Source organism: Penicillium chermesinum, assembly GCF_028974085.1.
Source record: "Penicillium chermesinum strain IBT 19713 chromosome Unknown utg000003l:1.0-5111272.0:1.0-5115320.0, whole genome shotgun sequence".
In the NCBI taxonomy this organism is placed as follows: domain Eukaryota; kingdom Fungi; phylum Ascomycota; class Eurotiomycetes; order Eurotiales; family Aspergillaceae; genus Penicillium; species Penicillium chermesinum.
In genome coordinates, this window is record NW_026695313.1 from 2,743,676 (window position 1) to 2,765,313 (window position 21,638).

Genomic DNA, 21,638 nt, shown 5'->3' on the forward strand with positions numbered 1-21,638 from the left:
CCAGGTAGGCCCCATAATGTAGGATGCTTCGGCTGGATGTCTCCCAGATAACGTATGTCATTTCCTTCAGATTCTTGATCTAAGAGGATTCAAAAGGAGCAAAAATTACCTAAGAGATCCGACTTCGGATTCATATCTATATAAGTCTTGATAAGTGATGTAGGGAAACCTGTCGAGATAATAGCTTTTTTGAATCTATTGGATACACGTTTTGAAGATAAGAAATCGTACGATTTTGATTTGGTACTCAATTTCCATGGTAGGGCATACAAAATCGATATGAAATAGGACTATCCTATCAAAATCTTAGGGCGCATTAACCGGGTCTCTCCAGATGTTATCCTAAAAGGGAAGTTGAGCGTAGTGGAGAAGCGAACTAAACTTATGGGGCATCCCGCATATTTCAGAGGCCGGAAGATTTAGTAAATTAGCAAAGATAATAAAGATAAGATTAGGATATGATTGCTCCAACAAGGATCTGGTGCCTATTCATGTATTGAACTTCGATATCAGGCTACCTTCACTCAACAACTTTTGATACCTAAGCCCATCATGCCAGCGAGTTATATGGCATTTGATAATGACATCAGCTGCTTTTGGTACTCTATTCAACTCCAATTTGCATGTCTCTCATTTCTATTTTCTCTTGTACTGTTTTTCCCTCTTGCAGTGATTATACAGTCAGAGTATTTCTTTTGGCCGCCTCAGAACAAAGATCGTGGACAAGGCCACTTCGTTTCTAGATATTCTCACCTGGGCGGTTGAGAAACTCCTAGTCCAACTTCCTTTCCCATGACTCTGTTCATTATTGCAGCACCATTTTATGACGCAGGTGAGCCCTCCTTCGCCAAAAGTTCATACAAGTTACTGAAGAAATTAGGGACTTGCCATTGTGCGTTTCATTGCGCCCTCAGCCCAACCGATGAATCTATCCAACTTTTTTGTCATATACATGAAGTCTTTCGGTCAAAATACCTCCTGATAGCGAATCATGAGCCTCTGGTTTTGCTTTCCGCACATTTTGGACAAGATTTGAATAATAAAGTTCTCAGTTTATTGTATTGAGAGTCGATCTATACGCTGCTGGCTGAAATACCCAAGTCATATTCCGGATTGACCCAAGATGGCTCTGGTGAATGTTCCCGTATCCATGCACCGTACTTATGCAAAATAATCATCAATAAGGTAGAGAGAGAGACCATGATCAATGCTTGGGTCGTGAAAGTCCATGTCCACCCTACAGCCGCTTCCCATGCAGCAATGAAGAACTGTTAGTATGTTAGCATTTATTTCTTTTTCTTTGGCCACAAATTGGTATTTGAAAACATACGGGGTTGATAAAAGCGCTCATGTTGAAGAAGACAGCGTAGAAAGTCACAATACTTGTGGATTGTAAGGGGTAAGCGTCAATGATATAACTGCTTATGGCAGTATTCCCCATTTGGATGCCCGCGGCAACTAAAGATTGTTAGGCCTTTTCCGAAAAAGAGACAATTGGGGAGACGTGAATTACATAGGAAAAATGCCACTTGTCCGACCATCCAGTGGTAGTGCTTGTCAACACTAATTCCCCATACAACTGAACCACCTGTATTTCGGTAAGCAAGTGTTGGAAATTGGGGTGACTTGAGCTGCTTACATGCCGTTATAGCAATTGCAGGATATGACAACCAAAGCCGCATTTCCGGAGCGCGAATGTTTCCATTCCTCTTCGTCAGCCATGTGACAAGATTGTCGCTCAGTCGTCCGGAAAAGCATATTTCTGAAACTATTGTCCCAAGCGAAAGTCCCAGAAAGAGTAGCCCCTGTATGAGTGGCGTGTATTGCGAGTACGCCTCCGGCTCCATTGTTATTATTGAAAGAATCCACCAATACCAAGTGAATGAAAACCCAATCACCGCGATGACAACCACAGGGAACTGGAAAGTGAGGCAGAACCGGGTTAATGAATCCCATGGTCTTGGATGGCGCATGCCTGGGATGGGACGAAATGTTAGAAAAGGTAAGGATGTCGTTCGAGGAATATCGGGGCACACGATGCCCCCCGCGGGCATCTTTAAAAGGCAAGATGGAGAAGACTCTGTTGCGGTCTTATCTGTCTCATCTCTGAGAGGACTGATGGCTGGCATGTTGCCAATGGATAACAACATCCGCTGCCTTGGGTACAAGGTTTCAGGCAAGAAGAAAACTTCAAGTATTAGAAGCACGGCAAACAGGATAGCGTTGAACCAAAGAACCCAATCTGCGCTGACAATGTTCAAAAATCCTCCGACTAATATAGTCAGCCTTTTATCGGAGGTTATGGGAACGATCCGGTGGTATCTTACAAGTTGGTCCCAGCAAAAGACCCAGGTCGACCGCTAAAACCCACAGGCCAAGCTTCTGTCCGCGTTCGTATTCAAAGAATAAGTCATTTACTAGAGAAATTAGCTTTATCAGGATAACGACCACTCAGCCCTAGAGCTTACCAATAGCCATCCCCACAGTAGACGCTGGGCTCACCCCAAATCCCTGGAAAAACCGGGCTGCCATGTAACCACCGTAAGAGCCCGCTACCGCGGCTCCTATGGTAGATATCAAAGCGATGAGGGTTCCAACCAAGAAAACTTGTCTCCGACCGTAGATATCACCTAGCGAAGACCATATCAATGGCCCAACAGCCAGTCCCAGGGCGGGGATAGCCACAGTCCAGTTCACTTGGGAGTAGTTTATCCGGTATTGAGATTGGATCTCGGCGAACGAGGGAACAGTGGTAGTCGTAATGTATGTGAAAAGGAAGTATCTAATGATGGTCATGAGATTCCGTAAGCGGACCATCTTAGATAGGTAGAGACCTACTTCAGCATCACAATGCCCAGGATAACGTGCTTTCGAATACTGGACCAGTTCAAGGGGTCCAAAGGATCAGACGTTGGCGGTGGAAACAGTTTCCTTCCACTGCTATCATACGCGGCATTCAATTGGAATTGAACTCCTTGTTCCACTGGCGTCGATGTCATATTCTGTGATGGAGTGCCATCATCTTTCGAGTCGGTCTTCTCTCGGTTCTTGTCCATATTGCACTATAGTGATGTGCGGGGCGAGATGTATAATGCAAAAGGAAAACAGCCCAGTCGCAACTGCCCATGGCAAAATAGCGCGTCAGTCGGCATTATAGACTTATACTAGTATACAGGATGATCGAACCAATTGCATGGCGTTGTTTTATCTGAATCCTTATCAGCAGCACAGACGGTCTGGGCCCACTGCGTCCGAGATCGCCAGTAACACAACCCGATACAGATACCCCAGGCACCACTCGTCCTGTCAACCAGTTCTCCACTCCCGTCAACGCCCATTTCGGGTCTAGTGCATCGAGGGTCTTATCAAAGGCACAAGTAGCCGATCTCGGATTCGTGCCATGGCTGAGTCCTGCCAACAAGGATAGAGTAACAGAGGATCAAGAAAAAGACTCGGATCTGATCACCATGATTTCATTGACTAATTCTATGCTATCTCCGAGCTGAGTATCCTGGATCTCCGAAGATATGCCAAATTAAGGCAAAGAATTGAGATGCCATGACGTCTGAATACGTTGACCAAGGCCATGGCTAGGGATATTGTCTCGACGGGGCAGACTATTAATATGGTAAGCAACCATATAATCTTAATGATATAAAGAGCCCAAGCCTCAATGTAGCCAGGATTCGAGAATCCAGAACTTCTTCGTTTTTCTTGCAGAACCCAAGATGATCAAGGCCGCAATTGTATCCCTCTCCATCTTGGGCATCACCATAGCTCATGAAAGCCATGCCCAGTCTCGAATCTCCTCTGGTCCACACCAGGGACTTTGGTACAACACACTGCCGGGAGACGGCGGCACTCAGGTAAGCATTCAGAAGCATCCCGAATCTCCCAGGTCTCCCCTATCCCGTCCAGATGGTAACTCTTTTTGCCAAATTCAGGCCGATTCCGTCTTCTCGGGTATTTCTACATTTGGTCGACTGCCCTATCATCCTTGTCTGTCTAGCGATGATGAAGAATACGATATCGCTTTCCTAGGTGCACCCTTCGACACTGGCACTTCCTATAGACCTGGTGCCAGATTTGGGCCGAGTGGAATTAGGCAGGGTTCTCGACGACTTAATCTTTAGTGCGTCAAATCTCTACTGAAGATTATCGATCAGGAGTTGGCATGCTTACATAGTCATTTACAGCGGCGGCTACAATGTACCTCTCCAGGCTAATCCTTTCACGAGCGAGATGAAAATTCTTGACTGTGGTGATATTCCCGTGACTTCGTAAGTCATCGCCCTTGGACAACCTCAAAAATGTAGCGTCATAGCTAACTGTGCTGGCTATAAATCCAGGTATGACAATGAGTGGGCAATCCAGCAGATCGAGGAGGGTCACAACAGTGTGCTTATGCGGAAGCCCTTCACGGATGCGGATAAGGCGGGTCTCTCGCGGGCAGGCAAGACTCTGCCGCGAGTGATTACTCTGGGTGGTGACCACACTATTACTCTACCGCTGCTGCGGAGTATCAATCGGGCCTATGGCCCTGTCACCGTCATACATTTTGACAGCCACCTGTGAGATTTTGCTAGATTAGAACGCGTGGGGCCTTTATCTTACTGACGGTCATTAGTGACTCTTGGAAGCCCAAGGTTTTTGGCGGATCTCCGAGCAAGGTTGCCAGCATCAATCACGGAACATATTTCTATCATGCAGCCATGGAAGGCTTGTTGAAAAATGACACCAATATCCATGCCGGCATTCGAACTACTCTATCCGGTCCTTCTGACTACGAGAATGACGGCTATTGTGGATTCGAGATTGTTGAAGCACGAGAGATTGACACAATCGGTACGACGTCTAATATATGGATTCCGAAGCCCTTATTAAAATTACTAACAAGACTCGTCGAACAGGCATTGAGGGAATAATTCGAAAGATCAGGGAGCGTGTAGGTACCGAGAACCCTGTTTATCTTTCCATCGATATCGATACTCTCGATCCAGCCTGTAAGTCCATCTGAGTCTCGTTCCTTTTGGTTCAGTGAGGTATATGCTAATTCTAGTAGTTGCGCCCGCCACTGGCACTCCCGAGACTGGAGGCTGGTCAACTCGGGAGTTACGAACGATCATTTGAGGTCTCGATGGGCTCAACTTCATCGGCGCCGATATTGTGGAAGTCGCACCAGCTTACGATACCAATGCAGAGCACACCACTATGTAAGCACTGTGTTCATCCTATTATAGGGTCATTCCCAGCTAATCCCATTTTCCCAGGGCCGCTGCAGATGTTTTATACGAGGTACTCACTATCATGGTCAAGGGTGGGCCCTTGTCTATTGGAGGCAAACGATCAAATGAGCTCTGATCATGTCCGAAAACTGGGATCTGGAAATTGCATATGACCCATATTCTTGCACTTAGTATCATCTCCCTTCACTCCGAAGTCTTCATTACAGTACAGCCTCATGAATCGTATCCACATCACCGTTCCCAAATTCATCCTGGATTCAGACAAGGAGTAGGGCACCTCAACCATTTCGGCATATTCGGCCCCGCCTCTGGTCTAGATACGTTTTCCAACTGGGCAGCGCTTTCTTCGTCCTAGCAGCAGTGTAAAATGTTTAATGTATAGGTCTTCTTCGTGACAGATACTATGCAACTGTCATTATTAGGGAAGAGAATTTTCCTAGTAGTATCATTTGTTGCACCGTCGCCGATGAAGGGAAACAGCTTCCTGCTTAAACCCAAGAGTTCTTGTCAAAGCCACCCAAAAGCAATAGGGGGCAAAAGTCTGTGTGTATACCGTTTCCACCTCCTACCCCATAAAATATATATCCATGGCTACATATTCTACACCACCGATCCATATTAGATCATAGTAAAATTAAACATACAGAATGATCAGGTTTCTATACAGATTTCCCTCGCTTAATAATTTATATACGAGCCCTGGTTCGCATACAATCTATCTGTTCTTCTTCCCATACTCTATTAACGTACCAATCTTCGTCTGGTCTAACGCATCCCGATCAGTATTGTTACGCCTTTTGAAATAGATCCAGTCCTCTTCAGATCTTCCCATCTGCATATGGACTCAAAATATAAGAAAGATCCAACGCTCTAGGATATTCCAGACCGCTTTAATAGGTCAATCTTCAATGTATATACCGTTATCTTCAAACTAAACTTGTGTGCCCTTCGCTATGTGGATACGTGCGTTATTTTGCGAAAAATATCATTCCAGGTTGACAGCGATCGAGGCCATGGGGATAGTATAGGAGGAAAAATCCAAACGTGGGTGGTTGTTAGGGTACTGGTAGTGGGGCCGAGTGCACACAGCCTTTTGGACGGGTGATGTAGAACAAGAGCCAGTATGAAATCCTCTAAGAAAGTCCAAATAGGTACTCGAAGTACAGGAGCAACAAATAGACAGGCGACAAATTTAGGGATGCTGAAAGCCAAGGTGAGAAACAAAATAGAAAAGAAAAGAGAAGGGTCTTTGAAATGATATGGCCCGTCCCTCCCCGCCTTAGCAAGACCAGATGAGACACGTCCCTTTCGGAGATAACTCCTTGGAGCTAACGTTATTCCAGAGACCTGCCGTTGACAAAATCTTTTCACAGCTTTTCTAGTCTACTGTCTACTACCAGCGCACACCCGCCATGAACTTCAATTTCCTTGTAAAGCAATACTCTTCAACTTAAACTTGAATCAAGCAAAGGTGAGAATAACGACAGCTCAGAGGTCGTGTTTCACCATCACCCCTCACAGTCCATGTATAGAGACTGGAACTTGAAGACATTCGGACAAGAACTCGGCATTATAGATTATTCTACTTAGTAAAATTGACTGGGGGTTCTCATTGAGGTGAATCCTTGATTAACATAAGTTGGTACTAGTTGTAAGTAGTAGGTGCGGCTGATCGATCCATGCTAAGCTGGAAAGTAAATTTTGGAAGATGGGTAATCAACGGAGGAGGGTTGGGGGGGTGGATGCCGAGGTCTATGTGTCAGCTGTGTTGTCGAGGCGAATTTATAGTGAAAGAGACAAAATTCATTATTAAAGGAATTCCACCGCCCTGGTGATCGCGATCCAGGGCGATGGGATGGATCTGTCACGTTACATCTGTTCGACTGCAGTCAAGGTGAGTCATGAAACCGAGAGGTCATGGAAATAAAGGCATTCCTTCTGTCCAGTCCAACAAGAGATTTTGTGGAAAAGAAAGTTGAGACAATCAAATAAGGTCGGTCCTAAAAGGAGAGGATCTTTTCGTCGTCCTTCTTGCCTTCGGAGCGAAGCTGGCGGCGACGCTCACGCGCGACCAATAGGAAATATAGAACTGCTAAAGCTGTACCAACAAGCGTGATACCCATCAGAATCCAGTAGCCACGCTTGTACAAGGGGGCATCGTCTTTGGTGAAGCAGAATACGGCAAGAATCCCGCCTGCGTTGCCAACGCCAATCACAAACCCGGATCCAATACTGCGCTCCTTATGGCCCTGCATATTCATCAACACCCAACAGACAATCACAGCGCCAGCGCTGAAAGCACCCATGGTAATGAAACAGATTCCGAGATACTCCGCGGAAAAGTGCCTGGGGCCGTGCATGGTCAGCATAATAGCCAGGCCAATAATAATCAGAATATCACCAAGAAGGATGAAGGGAAACCGAATGTCGAGTCGGTCTGAGAAATATGCTACTAGAATGCTCAGGCCGAGAGCAGCAGCGAACGGCGGCACGCTGTGCAATTGGGTCTGGATAGTTCCGTATCCGAGGGCTTTGATGATGGTAGGAGCAAAATAGGAGAAGGCATAGATGGGAACCACAATCGCTATTCAACAGGGTTAGGATGAATCGGGATATACCGCTCGACCAAGGCAGACTTACTGAAGTACATGAGCGCAGCCACGTACAGCTTGAGGTCCCTGAAGGATTCCATCAGGTCCGACTTGGTCACCCGAGCTTCAGCCTCTTCGTAGTTGCGGGTCTTTGCAACAACGGCGGCTTTTTCATCTTCGCTTAGCCACGAAGCTTGCTGGGGGAAATCGGCACAGAAGAAAAAGGCGGCAATGCCCACGAGGATGGATGCAATACCCTCTAGCAAGAAAATCCATCGCCAGTTTTCCAGGCCACGCAGACCGTCCATCTTGGCGATCGCCGAGGCAAGTAGCCCCCCAAAGGCACCGGCGAAGATGACGGAGGACCAGTACATGGTGAAACGCTTCTGCGCCTCGGTCCGCTTGTACCAGAAACTGATCAGATAAAAGCTACCGGGGAAGATACCACATTCCGCGAGTCCAAGAAAGAACCGACATGCAATTAGACCGGCATAGTTCTTGACAAAGGCCTGGCCGAGCATGACAATCCCGAAAGCAACGATACAGCCTGACAGCCAGAAGTGCGGCTTCAGTTTCTTCATGACAATGTTGGACGGGATCTCAAAGAGGATATAAGGAATGTAAAAGACCAGCAGCGCCACATTCGCTCGGTCGCCGTACAGATCCAGGTCCTTCGGCATGCTCATAGTGAGTGCGTTGGAAATATTCACCCTGAGAAAAGGGTCAGTATGAACCAACGGATGCGATACATTAACAGACATACCGATCCAAGAAGGCCACCAAGTAAATGGTAAACAGCATGGGCATCACATGCAAGTCAATTTTGCGAACCAGCGCAGCGTCGTTGACGTTGGACGGCGCGGTAGGGACATCCTCATAGACCTGCGGGCTTGAGCCCGGCTCTGCTTTCAGGTCGATATTCTCTTTCTCTGCTTAGGGGGGTCAGCAATGGATCTAAGTTGCAGAGCAACCACAGAGGTCATACCTGGAACACCCATTTTCGCGTAGGCGAGATGCGGCCAAGATCACAGCTACAGAAAAAGGAAGAATAAAGGGAGGGGGATAGACCGCCAAGGGCAGCTAAGCACCAGGCACGTGAGCAGGACAGGGAACAGGGGGGTTCGAAAATCATTGATCTCCCCGGAAGACGGCCCAAGCGCGTACCATGGCACAATTCAGGCCCCGTGGGGGGGCCTATGCAAGTGGGGTTAGTTGGGAATGCCCATTTCGCCCGACTAATGGCGGTAAAGCCGATCCGCAGAGAAAAAATGACTACGTGCAGATACAATCGAGGATATAATGGCCTCGCTGGAAACTACCAGGTCTAGCATGTCCTACTGCGGGAAACAGAGCCTGTGTAGGTTGATCCCTACATTAATTACCAGGTATCTCCCGGGCGAAATAGCTACAGACAGTTCCAGTAGCTCCTAGCATGCCACGCGCTATGGCACGCCTAACCAAAGCGACTCTGGTCCACCGCCCAATTTCTGCCAACCAATCCTACGCATGTGATGATCATCGTGAGGAATGAGAGGACCCTAAAAGCTTTGGCTCTACTCCGTACTAGCGGAGTACCATGCGCGCATACATTAGGGTCTCTGGGTTAAACAGTCTTGGATTGTTCCAGAAGGAGACGATGGACGAGGTTCAACCGGAGAGTCCAGCCAATCCGGAGCTGCAAGCAATTTGGATCCCGCTCTGGATCGTAAGATTTAGGCGTCCCTGACAACTTCGCTGGATGCAGCGACTGATGTGAGGCTGAAGCTATTGCAAGCGCAATTCAGGCTAGGATCTACCGAGCACGGGCGACCATCGGACTGTATTTAAGTGGAATGTTTGTATATGCTGATCGACGCGAAGAGGGACATTGACACCTTTTTAAATATCTCAGAGGCAAACAGCTTGACTTTGTCGAGTCCATCGAGTCCAATGCTGCCTCCCAAGCAGAACCTCCGCCTCCCAGTCCCCGAATAGCAGCGCCTATAGACCTAAAGGGGCCCAGCTCGCCACTACAAGCGAATGAAATCGAGTCCCACTGCTCCTTTTCCAGTCTTGGAGGCCATTCCCCATACGGAGCCCCCGCCCCAGGAAGCCCCGTTCGCTTGCGGGAACGGCCCACTCTGGAGGTGCAGGTCCACATTGAGTACAATATAGAATGGACCATGAAGGAAAATATTGTACAATAGACACTGGCAGCATTGTGAAGTGAGAAGAAAATTTCCATTTGACACCTGGAGCATATAATAGAGACCTTTCCGACACTTGACTTTGAAGCTATGGAGCTAAATCGAAAGACTCTTGGACTAGGACCAAAGTGCATGATCTACCTAGCTTGAACTTAAGAAGCGCCCCAACAACGCGTGACACCAAGCCCATCCAAGTAGCCGTTGCGATCCCTTTGAAGGGGCGGTTTTTCTACCGTCTGTTCAACTGTGGTATCGGAATACATGCGTCGCGATCCTGTTTCCAGATTCATCATATCGTGGTGGGAGAACAGTGAAGAGCCCGTCGCTGTCACGAGGCTCATAGTCCAGTCCCAAACAGCCCTGCACGAGCACCGCCATGCCGAAATTCTCCTTCACCCAGTGAGCAACCATATCCATCGCAGCAACCGCGCCACTGCCGGTCCAAATGTTGCCATCCACAATCCACTTTTTCTCCCTAGTCCATTTGACCTTGGGGAATTGCTTGGCCGCCCATTCGTATTCGACGTTGTTGATGGTCGCGTGCTTACCGTCCAGGACCCCAGCGGCTGCAGCGACTGCTGCCCCGGTGCAGGAGGTGAAGACCAGCTTTCCAGCAGCAACGTGTCGCTGGATAAACTCCGGATATTTCGGTGGCATTTCGAACCCGACTGGGGCAGGCCCTCCGATCAACAGGCAGTCCAGCTCGGGGCAGTCATCCACAGTGGTGGTAGGCTGGATCTTCAATCCACTGGTGAGTAAAGAAACCGGCTCCAGCGTTGGTCCAATGTGATGGAAGACAGAGTCGGGCGCTTTCTGGAGCGCCTCCGGGCTCGACGGGGCCAAAGAAGGTCAGAGCATTCGCGATATGCTTGCCGCAGGAATTAAGCAGATCACAAGGGCCAACCACATCAATTGCTTGGTAGTCGTATAGCAGACATCCGACATGCACAGTGGCCATCTTGTATTCAGGGCACAGTCCGTGGCCAATTGAGAGATTTGGAAGTGAACTAGTAAGACAATGACCCTCACTGGCAGAGAGCTGTCGGGGGCTTTATACTTGGGTCTTTGATGCACCGAATCACCCATTGCGAGATCTGATTTCCTAGATGTAGTTCTCATACCATCATTCACCGTTGGAGAATATTTCTAAGCAAGCAGATAGCTGAAGACCCTTCATTCACCGAGGGAAGTGGAGTGGAGTGCATGAACATCATGCGTTGAGGGCATTTCTTGTGGCTTGTATGGCTCCGGAGACTGCGGTGGGTCGCCTTGAACTTGCGAAGATCCACTCGGAGACTTATCGGATCCCCCCACACTAGCTCGTTAAAGCAGGTCGCTGCGCTGACAAATGCTATCAGAAAGACCCTTGGATGCGACAGCAGCATTCTCAGGCCTTTTGGTCTGTCCCTGTTACATGTGTCTATTTCCTGGAGGGCGCAGGTGTGTCCTCTACTATAGCTACTCCTGGTTAGTTGACCGCCATTCGACCACGAGGCTTCCCACATTATAAAGCAACAGGAAGATATCATATGTGCGTCAAGCAATACTATCCAAAACTCTTATTACATTACTCTCTAGGGGCCCCCATCTTTGATGTCACCGACATAAGTCGGCGCGAAGCTTATGAAAATCAAGAGCCCCTCCTCGCAGCGGGGTCATGAAAGCAGACATTCTAGTGACATGTGGAGAGACGGAGCAGTAATCTGTCCGCCATTCGGGCGCTCCAAACGAAGGATTGATGCAGTGCAAAAATGACCCTCTAACAGGGAACTCCTGCGGCAAGACACATCATCTTCTCAAGCGCTGCTTCAACTCAATATCCTTCACGGCCTCGCCGTCAATCCACTTCTAATATCAGGCGTTCTTTTCATGCCACTGGGCTATAACGGAGAGTTGATCCATGTCCCCCCTTCTCGGAACAATCCCATCTTGTCCATCTGACATTTCCCCCCACTGTCTCCAGCAAACTGGGGCCGCTGGTAGTTGGATTGGCAGGTTCTCGTGTCCGGTCGCACGAGGGAGTTTCCACGCCTCCAGCATCTTTGATGAGGATGATCTGTAGGTCGACTATTATATATGAAACTGGTGGAAGGCAATCTGTCAGTTCTTCTCTTTTGTACACGTTATCGATGGCTTTTCTTCGTAGGCACAATAGACATTACGGGGGTACAGTCCGTTGTCGCGTTCGAATATTGGCCAACACCTTCCAAGAAATGACTGTTCTTTCGCCGTTGGTTTACTCTTCTACTAAATCAAAAATGGGAGGTTGGCGGATGCTTGACACTTTGTTATTTTCTTTTTTTCTTTTTCTTTTTTCTGAAAGAAGAGAAAGAGGGCGGGTTATTAAGAGTCTCTGGGAGCCTACCTCTCAATAGTAGAATGCAATCAGTACCGTGGCTGACTATAACGCTTGAATAAACTTAATAGAACCCTCCAGGGCTCAAGTCGGAATCTAATTATGGTAATAAGCCCGCCCCAATAGGGCGAGATTACAACCATTGGGCTGGTCCTCAGACGTCACTATTCACGCATATTGCCAGTTGGACCCAAGTTCGAAGTCTCAGTTGCTGGCTTTCCGTCTACGGTAGTAGTACTGTAAGCAAAGAATAAATGCTAGAGCCCAGGAAGCCCCTGCTAGAGCACAGATGGCCGTCAGTCCTCTCAAGTATTTAGGTGCGTCCGCAGTGCGAAAGATCTGGGACCCCGAAATGCCAGCAAGGTTTGCCGCCATCACAACAAGACTGCCATCACAGTTAGGCTCCAAAGTGGGGACGTGCAGGGGATACACGGTTCGGGTTCACATACGCCATAGAGATACTTCGTTCCTGGGGGGTACGGCAGTAGACCGAGAGCCAGCCCACATTAAGAATGCTAAGGTGCGATTAGTGGACTTTGCTGGAGATTTGGAGAGGATTATAGAGCTAGACTTACTGCATACTGCAATACGACACATTCGCAATGGAGATCAAACCATAACGGTGCCACTTAGATGATTCGTATGAGCCTGTGCGTAGACATACGTATGAAATCACATTCCAAGTGATCGCAAGCAGAACAAATGGTCCGCGATGGCCGATTTTGTCCCTATATATGGTCAGCATATGGGCTACGGGTATTGGGATATTGACGAAGGTGGGGCAACCTTCCCCCGACCAAACGGTCACTTACGCAGCATAAGACAAAATGGTCAGCCAAACAATGCCGCAATAGACCGGAACTGCTGTCAGAGCATTGGCTCGGATGGCACTAAATCCCAAGCTCTTGATCATGGTTGGAGTGTACTGGGTAAGCCCCTGGAACGCCGACATGGACACGAGAGTAAGGAAAGCATGTTGTAAGATGCGTGGCTGTTTGAGAGCTCTGAATATGTCCGACTGTGAAATTTGAATGTGGCCACGGGCTTTGCGGGGATCGTCAAGTAAGACTCGACTCTGGATAATATGGGATTCCCTTTCCGTGAAGTAGCTCCATTGCCCAAGCGAGATGATCGGACGCCCGTCCCCAGCTTTGGGAGGTACAAATAGTGTGAAGATCACGCCTATGAAAATGGTGATTAAACCCTCGACTAGGTCGATCAGCGTTAGCATTCCATGAGGCTAAGGATTCTTTTTTTTTTTCCTTTTTTTTAGAGGATCTTCAAATCCACTGCTGTAGCACTCACCAAGGAAAATCCACCTCCACCCGGCAAGTCCACGGTCTCCACTCAACTTTAAAACTCCCGCTGATATCAGACTAGAAGTGGCGGAGGCGAACATTTGGCCATAAAAGAACAGGCTGGTTCGCAAACTGGTCTCGTCTCTCTTATACCAGGTCGAAAGATAGTAGAGAGCACCTATGTCCGAAGGCCCGTTAGTTTAGGGGCTCCTCGGGCAGTTCAGAGAGTTTTCCACACACCAGGAATGAAGCCTCCTTCACACAGACCAAGCAATATGCGCGTCACCAGATATGCGGGGTATGACTGGACGAATGCTTGGAAAGTGGCGACGAGCCCCCAGGCAAACAATTGGCCTGACAGCCATACTCGTGGCCCAATGCGCTGGAGTATGATATTCGACGGGATCTCCGAAAGAACAATGCCAGCCGAGAGCAGCTGGGTGCCAATATTGACCTGGTTGGTAGTGATCGCCAGGTCCTTCGTGATGGTAGAGGTCAAGACTGCACTAATGTTGCCGCGATCGAGCTGCAACGCGAAGAATGCAAAGGCGAGAATTGGAAGAAGGATGAAGTCAATTCTGCGAATGCGCGGGTTGAGCTGGTGGGCTAAGGGTCCTGTTGAGGAGGGGTATTCATACTTCCACCGTACAGCAGCAGCCTCTTTATCGCTCCAATCCTTCACAATTGGCAGGTCGATCTCAGTTGGAGATTCCACGTTCTTCTCGTCCACCGCCGCTTTGCCCTCGATATATTCGGCGGAAGCCATGATTGCTGGAGAACCAGCCCCATGCCGGGCATCTGTGCTTTTTATGGCATTTTTGCATTTTTCGCTTATCGGAGCTCGCGTAGAAGCTCGGAATGTCGCGCGTGGCGTACATTTTTCAGCGTCCAGAACGTGGTTTTCCAGGCCGTTAATTGGAGAAGAGCGCGGCCCAAAACTTCCCCCCCCTTTCGCGACACGGTGGGTATCTATGGCGCAATCGCCCTGATACGCTTTCTTTACACCTTTGTTTACAACTTAAGTTTCTCGTTGCTTCGATCATCCGGGGATCATTTTCTGGACTATGAGGGTCTTGTTTTTCTACGGAATCTAAACCCAAATATCCCATGATCCTCCGTAGTGGTTTTGGGTCAGCTGCGGTCCCTCGGCTTCAATCAAGTACCCGTCATCGCACCAGTCGAAGGATACCCGAGGAAGATCATGATAAAACAGGTCATGCTGGTCGTCTAGAGCATCGCGAAGACTACTGACTTGTTCGGCGGGGTGAAGAACCTCCCAGGGCCGGATGCACGTGGCTCCTTGGCACGACTTTAATACCAACAGAAGACCATCCAAGCGGTCTATCACTTTAGACAAATTCCGCCCAGGAGCTTCGATTCCGGCTTCTCCTTGCTTACACCAGTGGGGTTAGGGTATAGATTCTGTAGTTGGTAAGGGTCGGTCTAATTGTTTGGGTTAGTACTAAACTAGCCTCACAAAGGCTGCACTCACCGAGAGATCGTAAAGCTCGTGTTCATTATTACACCAGACGGAGTAATATAAGTCGTAATCATCACTCAGCAAACGAATGGACTTGTAGGTATTGTTGGCAATGAAAATGGAACCGTCCTCTCCTGGTCGAGATTAGCCAAAACGTGCCTCTATCCACGGGTCCCTCAATCCGGGTTTCGTACCGATTTGGCTGAACGTTCCTTCGGCTACTCCTTTGCCCCGATATTCCACCGTGACATGTTCATGACGAGTGGCCTTGGATTGTGGCGTGAGAGGAATCGCAGTGCCGTCAAAGTCCTCGCGCGGCTGAATGCCAGCTAACTGGAAGATTGTGGGGGCCAGGTCAATATGAGTCGTGACTGAATTCTCTTCAACGCCAGCCTGGATTCCAGGGCCGCGGATGAAAAGTGGAACACGAATATCCTCCTCAAATCCACAGGTCTTACCCGGCGGCAACCGATGCTGTCCTATGTGGAATCCATTGTCGGAGGTATAGATGATATAGGTGTTGTCCAACTGGTCGCTTTCTTCCAACCGTGTAACCAGCGCATCGACTAGCTCATCTACTCCCTGCAAGGCCTGCAGACGCGACCTGTAGAAGAAGTCATTGTAGTCGATCTGGGATTGATTCTGCTTTGGAAGGTCGCGTATCCAACTAACGCTGCTTGGCTACATCTCGAATCAGCACGCCATCGAAATTTACGATGGCTATTCAGTCATGCAACCATACCTCGTCTGGGTTGAAATGGGGTGTCCGGGGGGATTTTGACATCGTGAAACAAGTTTCGGTGGCGGTCCAACGGAATGGGTGCAGACATAACAAGTCCACTTTGGCCCAAAGCACCTGGATCGACATTTGAATGGGGCGCTATGGGTGCCACGCCCACAAAGAATGGCCTCTCGCCTGTCAGGGCATCTTCCAGAAACCCCAGTGCTTTCTCGGTGATCACATCCACTGTGTGTTGACCCTCGTAGCTCACGGGCGGGTCCTGGTTACGCTGGTATGTAGCGTTCTGGTAGGAGTACGTATATGGGTCTAGGAGAAAGTCGGAAGCGTTGAAACCATTGACATGGGGGGCTGTGGTAGTTCTCCACGGTGTGCGCATTGAAAAGTTTGCCGGTATAGTAAGTGTCGTAGCCGGCCTGTTGGAGCCACACAGGCAGAAAATTGTCGTTGAACCCCTGGGCCACAAATTTAGGATAACCCCCTGATATTCAGTAAGCCTGCAATTCTCTCATCCCAGCAGCTTCTACCACATACCATAGGGTGGATGGACATCGGTCACGTTGGTGTTGTGTGCTTGCCGACCCGTCCACAAGCTAACCCTGGACGGACAACACAGGGCTGTAGTTACAAAATGATTCCTGAAAGAAACGCCTTTCTCTTGTAAATGCCGCTGGATCAGGGGAGTATATGAGACTGAGTCGAGCTGCAGGTCTTGATCGTCGGTGATCACAAAGACAATGTTGGGCGGCTTCGCAGACTGCGAGGTCCGCAAAACCGATTGGAGCACATGCTGTACACTTGCAAAAGCCGGGGCGCTAAGCAGCCCAGCTATGATTACCGAGGACTTCATTGTCTGTTCTCTCTTTCGGGGCGCGTTTTTACGAGTTCGTGCTCTTATGAGCTCTGAGCTCTGAGCTCTTAAGCTTGATGATGCAATTACTGGGCGGAATTGCGATGCTCCGGTAAATATACACGTAAAGTACGTAAAATACCACCCCCACAGAAGAACGGGCATTCCCCGCGCCGCAGCGTTGCGGAGGCGGAAAACAGCGGTAATATTGGTTCTCCCCAAGGGCCAATTCATAATCGAGCGAAACCACCCATTGGCACTATAACGCCAGCCCCGTTCCCTTTCTGGTCCACCGATAAAGGGCTAGGACGGCCTTGCGTCGATGCCGGATCTCACTTGGATTCACCGGTCGTCCTCGGGCTTGAGCCACGGCACTACGCATGACCTGGCGGAAGCTACGCTGGTATTCAGTGTTGAGCGTAACCACACATGACTCGGTCGCCCGGATCATGGTCTCGCACGCGCTCAGGATCACTTCACCGGCTTCTTGTTGCAGGCGCTCGACGATGAGGAGGAGCAAGAAGCTTCCTTGCAGTAGCTGGATGCCAAAGAAGTACGGCATGAAGCTGATATCCGCATCATAGCGCAGGATTTGTTGGACCGAATTGGCCGCATCTAAGGCATGAGAGATTGTCGACGCGAAGGCCGGGGATGAGGTCCAAAAGTCTTTGTCTTCGATGAGGGAAACGGGATCCCATTTCCCCACTAAGAGGATATGTAGGACATGGACCAAGTATGAAGCATACGCCACGACGGTTTGTGTGTGCCACGGGTAGGCCTGCGCGTCGGCCGTTTCATTGGGCTTGTTGGAAGCAAAATCAGCAGGTGCGGAGGTGGCAGGGTCAGCAGCGCTTGTAGCTATAAATGTGGTCAAGCTCGCTTTGTAGATCTCAAGCTGCCTGAGCACTTCGGTCACATGCATCCCCCATGCCTCTTTACCTTGCAAGCGTAGGCCAAGAGTAGGATGATTCCGGGCCTGGTTCAGGTCGATCAACTCGCCGGTGATGGTCATGAGCGGTAAGAAGAACCCCAAGATGGAGTGATCATGACAAATGAAATTAGGAAATACCCGACGTTTATGAAGATCCCCGGATCGCGGACATTGCGGTCCTTCGGGACGAGGGCTATTGCTATGAATGTTACCCGCTTGCCAGGCACCCTCATCTAAGGGCAGCAGCAAATCTTCACTTTCAGCATCCAGCAAAGCCAGTGGCCGATTATAGCAAAGTGCTAGATGGCGATCCATGATGTAGAGGAGCCACCAAGTCCGTCGGCGCTCTTCACGATGCTCCTCGGTGACTACCTCGGTTGTTTCGTCGCAGACACAATCCAAGATCGGTCGGCTAGGCTTTGAATCGTCAAAGATCGCGTCGCCGGGGGGAACTTGCCCAGCCCCCCAGAGAATCTTGGAGGGGCGGCCAGGATTCTTCGATGTGGCCAGCAGCAGACGGTAACATTTCGATCTCCTGATTTAATTTCAACTCCCGCGCCAGAGTGAACGCTGCGTGCCACCTACTGAAAGTCAGTCATGGAACTGTGATGCTGGGAAAGACCGATTTCGTACCACCGCATACTCGCCGCTTTTGTTCACTCGAAGAAATAATCGAGGCCACGTGAATATAGGTGACCACATCGTCGAGTGACCCGGCCGGGCCAACCAACCCCTTATCATCTCCCACGCCCTCAAAGGGAGGCTGCACGCCAGCAGCAGCGAAATCCTGGGGCTTGGTGGCCATTTCGGCGGTTCCTTGGTCATTGAACGAAACATGAATCAATGGTCGCAAAAGGCGAATGGTCAAAGCACAGAGAAAGTGGCAAATTTTACGGCGCTGAAGTGGTGATATCGACAGGCCAAATGCCCGATCATCGACTGCTGCGACCCAAAGCATACTTGCAAGTAAAGCCGGACTGCTCGGCCGTGGCCGATCGTTGTTGAGAAACGATGCTTTCCGAAGGACATAGCAGTGGATGTGGTGACACACCGGGTGCATATGGGTCGAAAAGGCACTTGTGAAATACAACTCCAGTAGTTCGGACACCAGGCGTGGGGACAGATTTGAATCCAGATGTGGCATCACAGGTTCGAGGACCGGGTACTTCAATCCAGGCCGACGGACCGAAGAAGCGATTGGAGGATTGTGTGGTCCTGGCGCCTGTGCTCCTAAGATCCCCTGCGTGGGCTGCGGAGTAGACGGTCCTCCTCTATCTCTAGAATTCCAAATATCCATTGCCGACAAAGGTCCATCGCTACCATTGGTTCTACCGTGAGGGTCGTAAGGTCCTGGAGATAAATGGGCACTAGCTAGCCATTCTTCTGTAAAGTTTTGCTGCGGTGCACTCGCTTGAGGGAGCAAGCTAGTTTCCCCAGGGTGCGGAGCATCAAGGCCAGTCGTTGAAGAGCTCATGTCGTTGGCTGGCGAGCGTTGTCCCAAGTCAGGTATTGGCGATTTGATATGAGCAGGAGGCAGCTGGGATGCTGAGACGTCGTTCGAGCCCCCAAAGGAGCTCCCATTCGATGTGCGCCTTGCTGTCCTGTCGGGTCTTTCGACAGCTTGGATCGTGCAATGCGGCCTCGTTTCCGAAGTTCACGTGTAAATTTACAAGGGAGCGCCCCGCGCAGACACCGTTGGCAAGGGAAGGCACGGTCGCAGCGTACACGTCGAGAATGGCAATTATCGCCTATATATTAAGTCAGTCATCTGCGGGCAATCCGTGGAAGATCAATTTACAGGCCACTCGATTTCGGCGCCAGCGGCGCTTCCCATTCGAAAACTCCACCGGGTCATTCGACGGGGAGTGAGAGCCCTGTATGTCCCCGGAGTGGGCGTCCATGTTTTTTCAGGGCGGCATTTGAGGAGTTGTAAGACAAATCGAGCCCAAAATGAAGGAAGAATCGTATCTGGAGTTGAATGTGCGGGGAAGTACCTGCATTGGGCTAGCTATGGGGGAGGCGCACGGACGCGTGGGAACGGCGCATCGCTTAGAAGAGGCAAATGTCTTACATCAATCTTTCTTTGGAGCCATGTCTCTGCGTCCGTCCTTCCATTTGCATGTGGATAAGAGAAAATTAAGATTAGGTAATGTACAGTTATTTCATTATTCCAAGGGTCTTGAAGCTCGTAATTCACCGGCCTCGAGGCAAGTCACTCCAGACCAACGTCCCCCAGAGCGTCTATGTCGATATTTTCGAGGAAAATGGTTCAAGGTCCGGGTCATTCGTGTCGGAGAGAGAGTAGGAAAGATGCGAAAGATTGAGTTGCATGATACAAGCGGCAGTGCGCTACGCTTCGATGGGCGGAATTAAGGAGTGGAAGTGCTTTGGGAGGGCGAGGAAACGTCCCAGAACCAGGGAAGGCTGTATTTCCGTGAGCTGGCATTGCTGGACTGGTTTCGAAGAGTATCATCGAGTTCCCAGCCGCTGGACAACAGGTCTGACCCTGAAAGCGGCGCGCGTGCGATCGCCACGAGTTTCCCCAGTATGGCATACTCCAGCTTGAGCTTCACGCTGTAGATGGCTGGCTTGAGCAAAGCTTGCACCGAGTATAACCCAATCCACTCTGTGACGACCACGGCGATATCGAGAACGAGGATGACGACGTTGATGATCAGTAGCTGGCGGAGGATGCCGTTTGGTCGACCTTGGGGGCGGAGACGGAGCAGCTTGATGGTTTCGTAGACATAGATGCTCGAGATGATGAATTCTTGGATGCAGAAAGCGATGAGTTGGACGCGCTCGATCACATTGTACCCTGTCGTGAAGGCCGAAGAGATGGGAGCCACGCTCCCAAACATGAGCACAATGGTGGGGAATTGAAACACGATCATATCGATGATGATCATCCCCAGCACCGCTCGGAGAATCTTGATATTCTGCATGACCAAGTGTAGCCGGGACCAGAGCACCACCGATTGGCCCGTGACCATCATGACCCAGCCACTCACCACCATGGTGATCGAGACATAGGGGGTGACGCCGGAATCGAAAAAGAGCAGGATATACCCAAGGCAGTTGGGAATGATCCCTCCCGAGGAGACCAGCAGGCTCCAGAAGTACCACCCATGCCGTCGTTTAAAGGAGGCCAGGCACAGAGCGATCAACTCGATGGCATTGTACCATGCAATTGCGGCAAAGGCAGCAAATAAGTGGCTGCGGACTTGATTCTCGGCAAAGTTGTTGTGTGACAGCGAATCCGTAAAGTCGAAAGCGCCGTTGGACGTCATGGAGGGAGGGAGAACATTGCTCTATGGCCTGATGACAGCCAGGGATCAAGATGAGTCCGGGATGGCGATCATGATCCGGGGAATGGGGAGACCCGGTTAGATATTCCAAATGGTGCGATGTGGAGGGCGATCTGTTGCGCGATAAAGGGGCCATCACCTCGTAACCCTTGCAGACAAGGTTTGGTCCCGGGGGGCAAGGAGCCAATGGCAGAGGGCGGGGGCTAGCTTGACTCCATGACAGTTTGCGCTTCGGAAGCTGTGGCGGAAACCTGTCGGAACCGGATCTGCACAGAAACTGTCACCTCTGGGCGGATGATTCATAGGATGTTGGACAAGAGAGGGTGGGGGAAGAACGGGGCCATTCATGGCGCTAAGGCCGAGATCCCCAAGAACCCAAGAACCCAGAACCATCCAGGCACCAATAAACCAAGACACGCGCAGAAGCCACGTCCACTAGTCCGCACTATTGAAGCCATCGGGATCGCGGAAGACGGCCACGATCCCATGTGAACCTTATTCTTCAAAGGGTCCAACATGATCAGCGACAATCAGAAGAAGAGGGCCCCGAACGCTTTCAAAAGCCTCAAAAATGGGTTTGATTCTCGGGTCCAGCCCTGAAACTCGTCCCAACCAACCAGCAGCGCGCAAGCCTCGCAAGCCTCGCAAGCCTC

At 49.9% G+C, this 21,638-nt stretch overlaps 9 protein-coding genes across 9 annotated transcripts; 1 reads left to right on the forward strand and 8 right to left on the reverse strand.

Moving 5' to 3' along the window:
• Positions 1-1,097: 1,097 nt before the first annotated feature.
• N7468_003962 (uncharacterized protein) lies at positions 1,098-3,056 on the reverse strand (the record flags this gene model as incomplete). Its single annotated transcript, XM_058473259.1, has 7 exons — positions 1,098-1,268; positions 1,331-1,458; positions 1,514-1,588; positions 1,640-2,272; positions 2,328-2,417; positions 2,469-2,782; positions 2,839-3,056. Coding segments are annotated over 7 exons (1,629 nt in total), but the record flags the coding sequence as incomplete, so codon positions are not given.
• A 672-nt stretch (positions 3,057-3,728) lies between these two features.
• Positions 3,729-5,361, forward strand: N7468_003963 (agmatinase; the record flags this gene model as incomplete). The annotated part of the gene is made up of 8 exons (XM_058473260.1): positions 3,729-3,866; positions 3,945-4,132; positions 4,197-4,280; positions 4,350-4,571; positions 4,628-4,845; positions 4,911-5,003; positions 5,132-5,213; positions 5,271-5,361. 8 exons carry the CDS (start codon positions 3,729-3,731, stop codon positions 5,359-5,361), a joined length of 1,116 nt encoding a protein of 371 aa, XP_058332263.1.
• Positions 5,362-7,246: 1,885 nt separating this feature from the next.
• On the reverse strand, positions 7,247-8,835 carry N7468_003964 (uncharacterized protein; the record flags this gene model as incomplete). The annotated part of the gene is made up of 4 exons (XM_058473261.1): positions 7,247-7,830; positions 7,887-8,548; positions 8,601-8,766; positions 8,823-8,835. The coding sequence occupies 4 exons, from the start codon at positions 8,833-8,835 to the stop codon at positions 7,247-7,249; spliced, it is 1,425 nt and encodes a 474-aa protein (XP_058332264.1).
• A 1,428-nt stretch (positions 8,836-10,263) lies between these two features.
• Positions 10,264-10,981, reverse strand: N7468_003965 (uncharacterized protein; the record flags this gene model as incomplete). The annotated part of the gene is given in 2 exon segments (XM_058473262.1): positions 10,264-10,845; positions 10,859-10,981. The coding sequence occupies 2 exon segments, from the start codon at positions 10,979-10,981 to the stop codon at positions 10,264-10,266; spliced, it is 705 nt and encodes a 234-aa protein (XP_058332265.1).
• A 2,916-nt stretch (positions 10,982-13,897) lies between these two features.
• On the reverse strand, positions 13,898-14,443 carry N7468_003966 (uncharacterized protein; the record flags this gene model as incomplete). The annotated part of the gene is made up of 1 exon (XM_058473263.1): positions 13,898-14,443. One exon carries the CDS (start codon positions 14,441-14,443, stop codon positions 13,898-13,900), a length of 546 nt encoding a protein of 181 aa, XP_058332266.1.
• Positions 14,444-14,767: 324 nt separating this feature from the next.
• On the reverse strand, positions 14,768-16,746 carry N7468_003967 (sulfatase family protein; the record flags this gene model as incomplete). Its single annotated transcript, XM_058473264.1, has 4 exons — positions 14,768-14,976; positions 15,352-15,830; positions 15,950-16,205; positions 16,431-16,746. 4 exons carry the CDS (start codon positions 16,744-16,746, stop codon positions 14,768-14,770), a joined length of 1,260 nt encoding a protein of 419 aa, XP_058332267.1.
• Positions 16,747-17,005: 259 nt separating this feature from the next.
• N7468_003968 (fungal specific transcription factor domain-containing protein) lies at positions 17,006-19,151 on the reverse strand (the record flags this gene model as incomplete). The annotated part of the gene is made up of 3 exons (XM_058473265.1): positions 17,006-18,172; positions 18,229-18,258; positions 18,321-19,151. 3 exons carry the CDS (start codon positions 19,149-19,151, stop codon positions 17,006-17,008), a joined length of 2,028 nt encoding a protein of 675 aa, XP_058332268.1.
• A 32-nt stretch (positions 19,152-19,183) lies between these two features.
• N7468_003969 (Zn(II)2Cys6 transcription factor domain-containing protein) lies at positions 19,184-19,645 on the reverse strand (the record flags this gene model as incomplete). The annotated part of the gene is made up of 2 exons (XM_058473266.1): positions 19,476-19,645; positions 19,184-19,425 (listed from the first exon to the last, which is right to left on the reverse strand). Coding segments are annotated over exons 1-2 (345 nt in total), but the record flags the coding sequence as incomplete, so codon positions are not given.
• Positions 19,646-20,046: 401 nt separating this feature from the next.
• Positions 20,047-20,967, reverse strand: N7468_003970 (uncharacterized protein; the record flags this gene model as incomplete). Its single annotated transcript, XM_058473267.1, has 1 exon — positions 20,047-20,967. One exon carries the CDS (start codon positions 20,965-20,967, stop codon positions 20,047-20,049), a length of 921 nt encoding a protein of 306 aa, XP_058332270.1.
• Between the last annotated feature and the right edge of the window lie 671 nt (positions 20,968-21,638).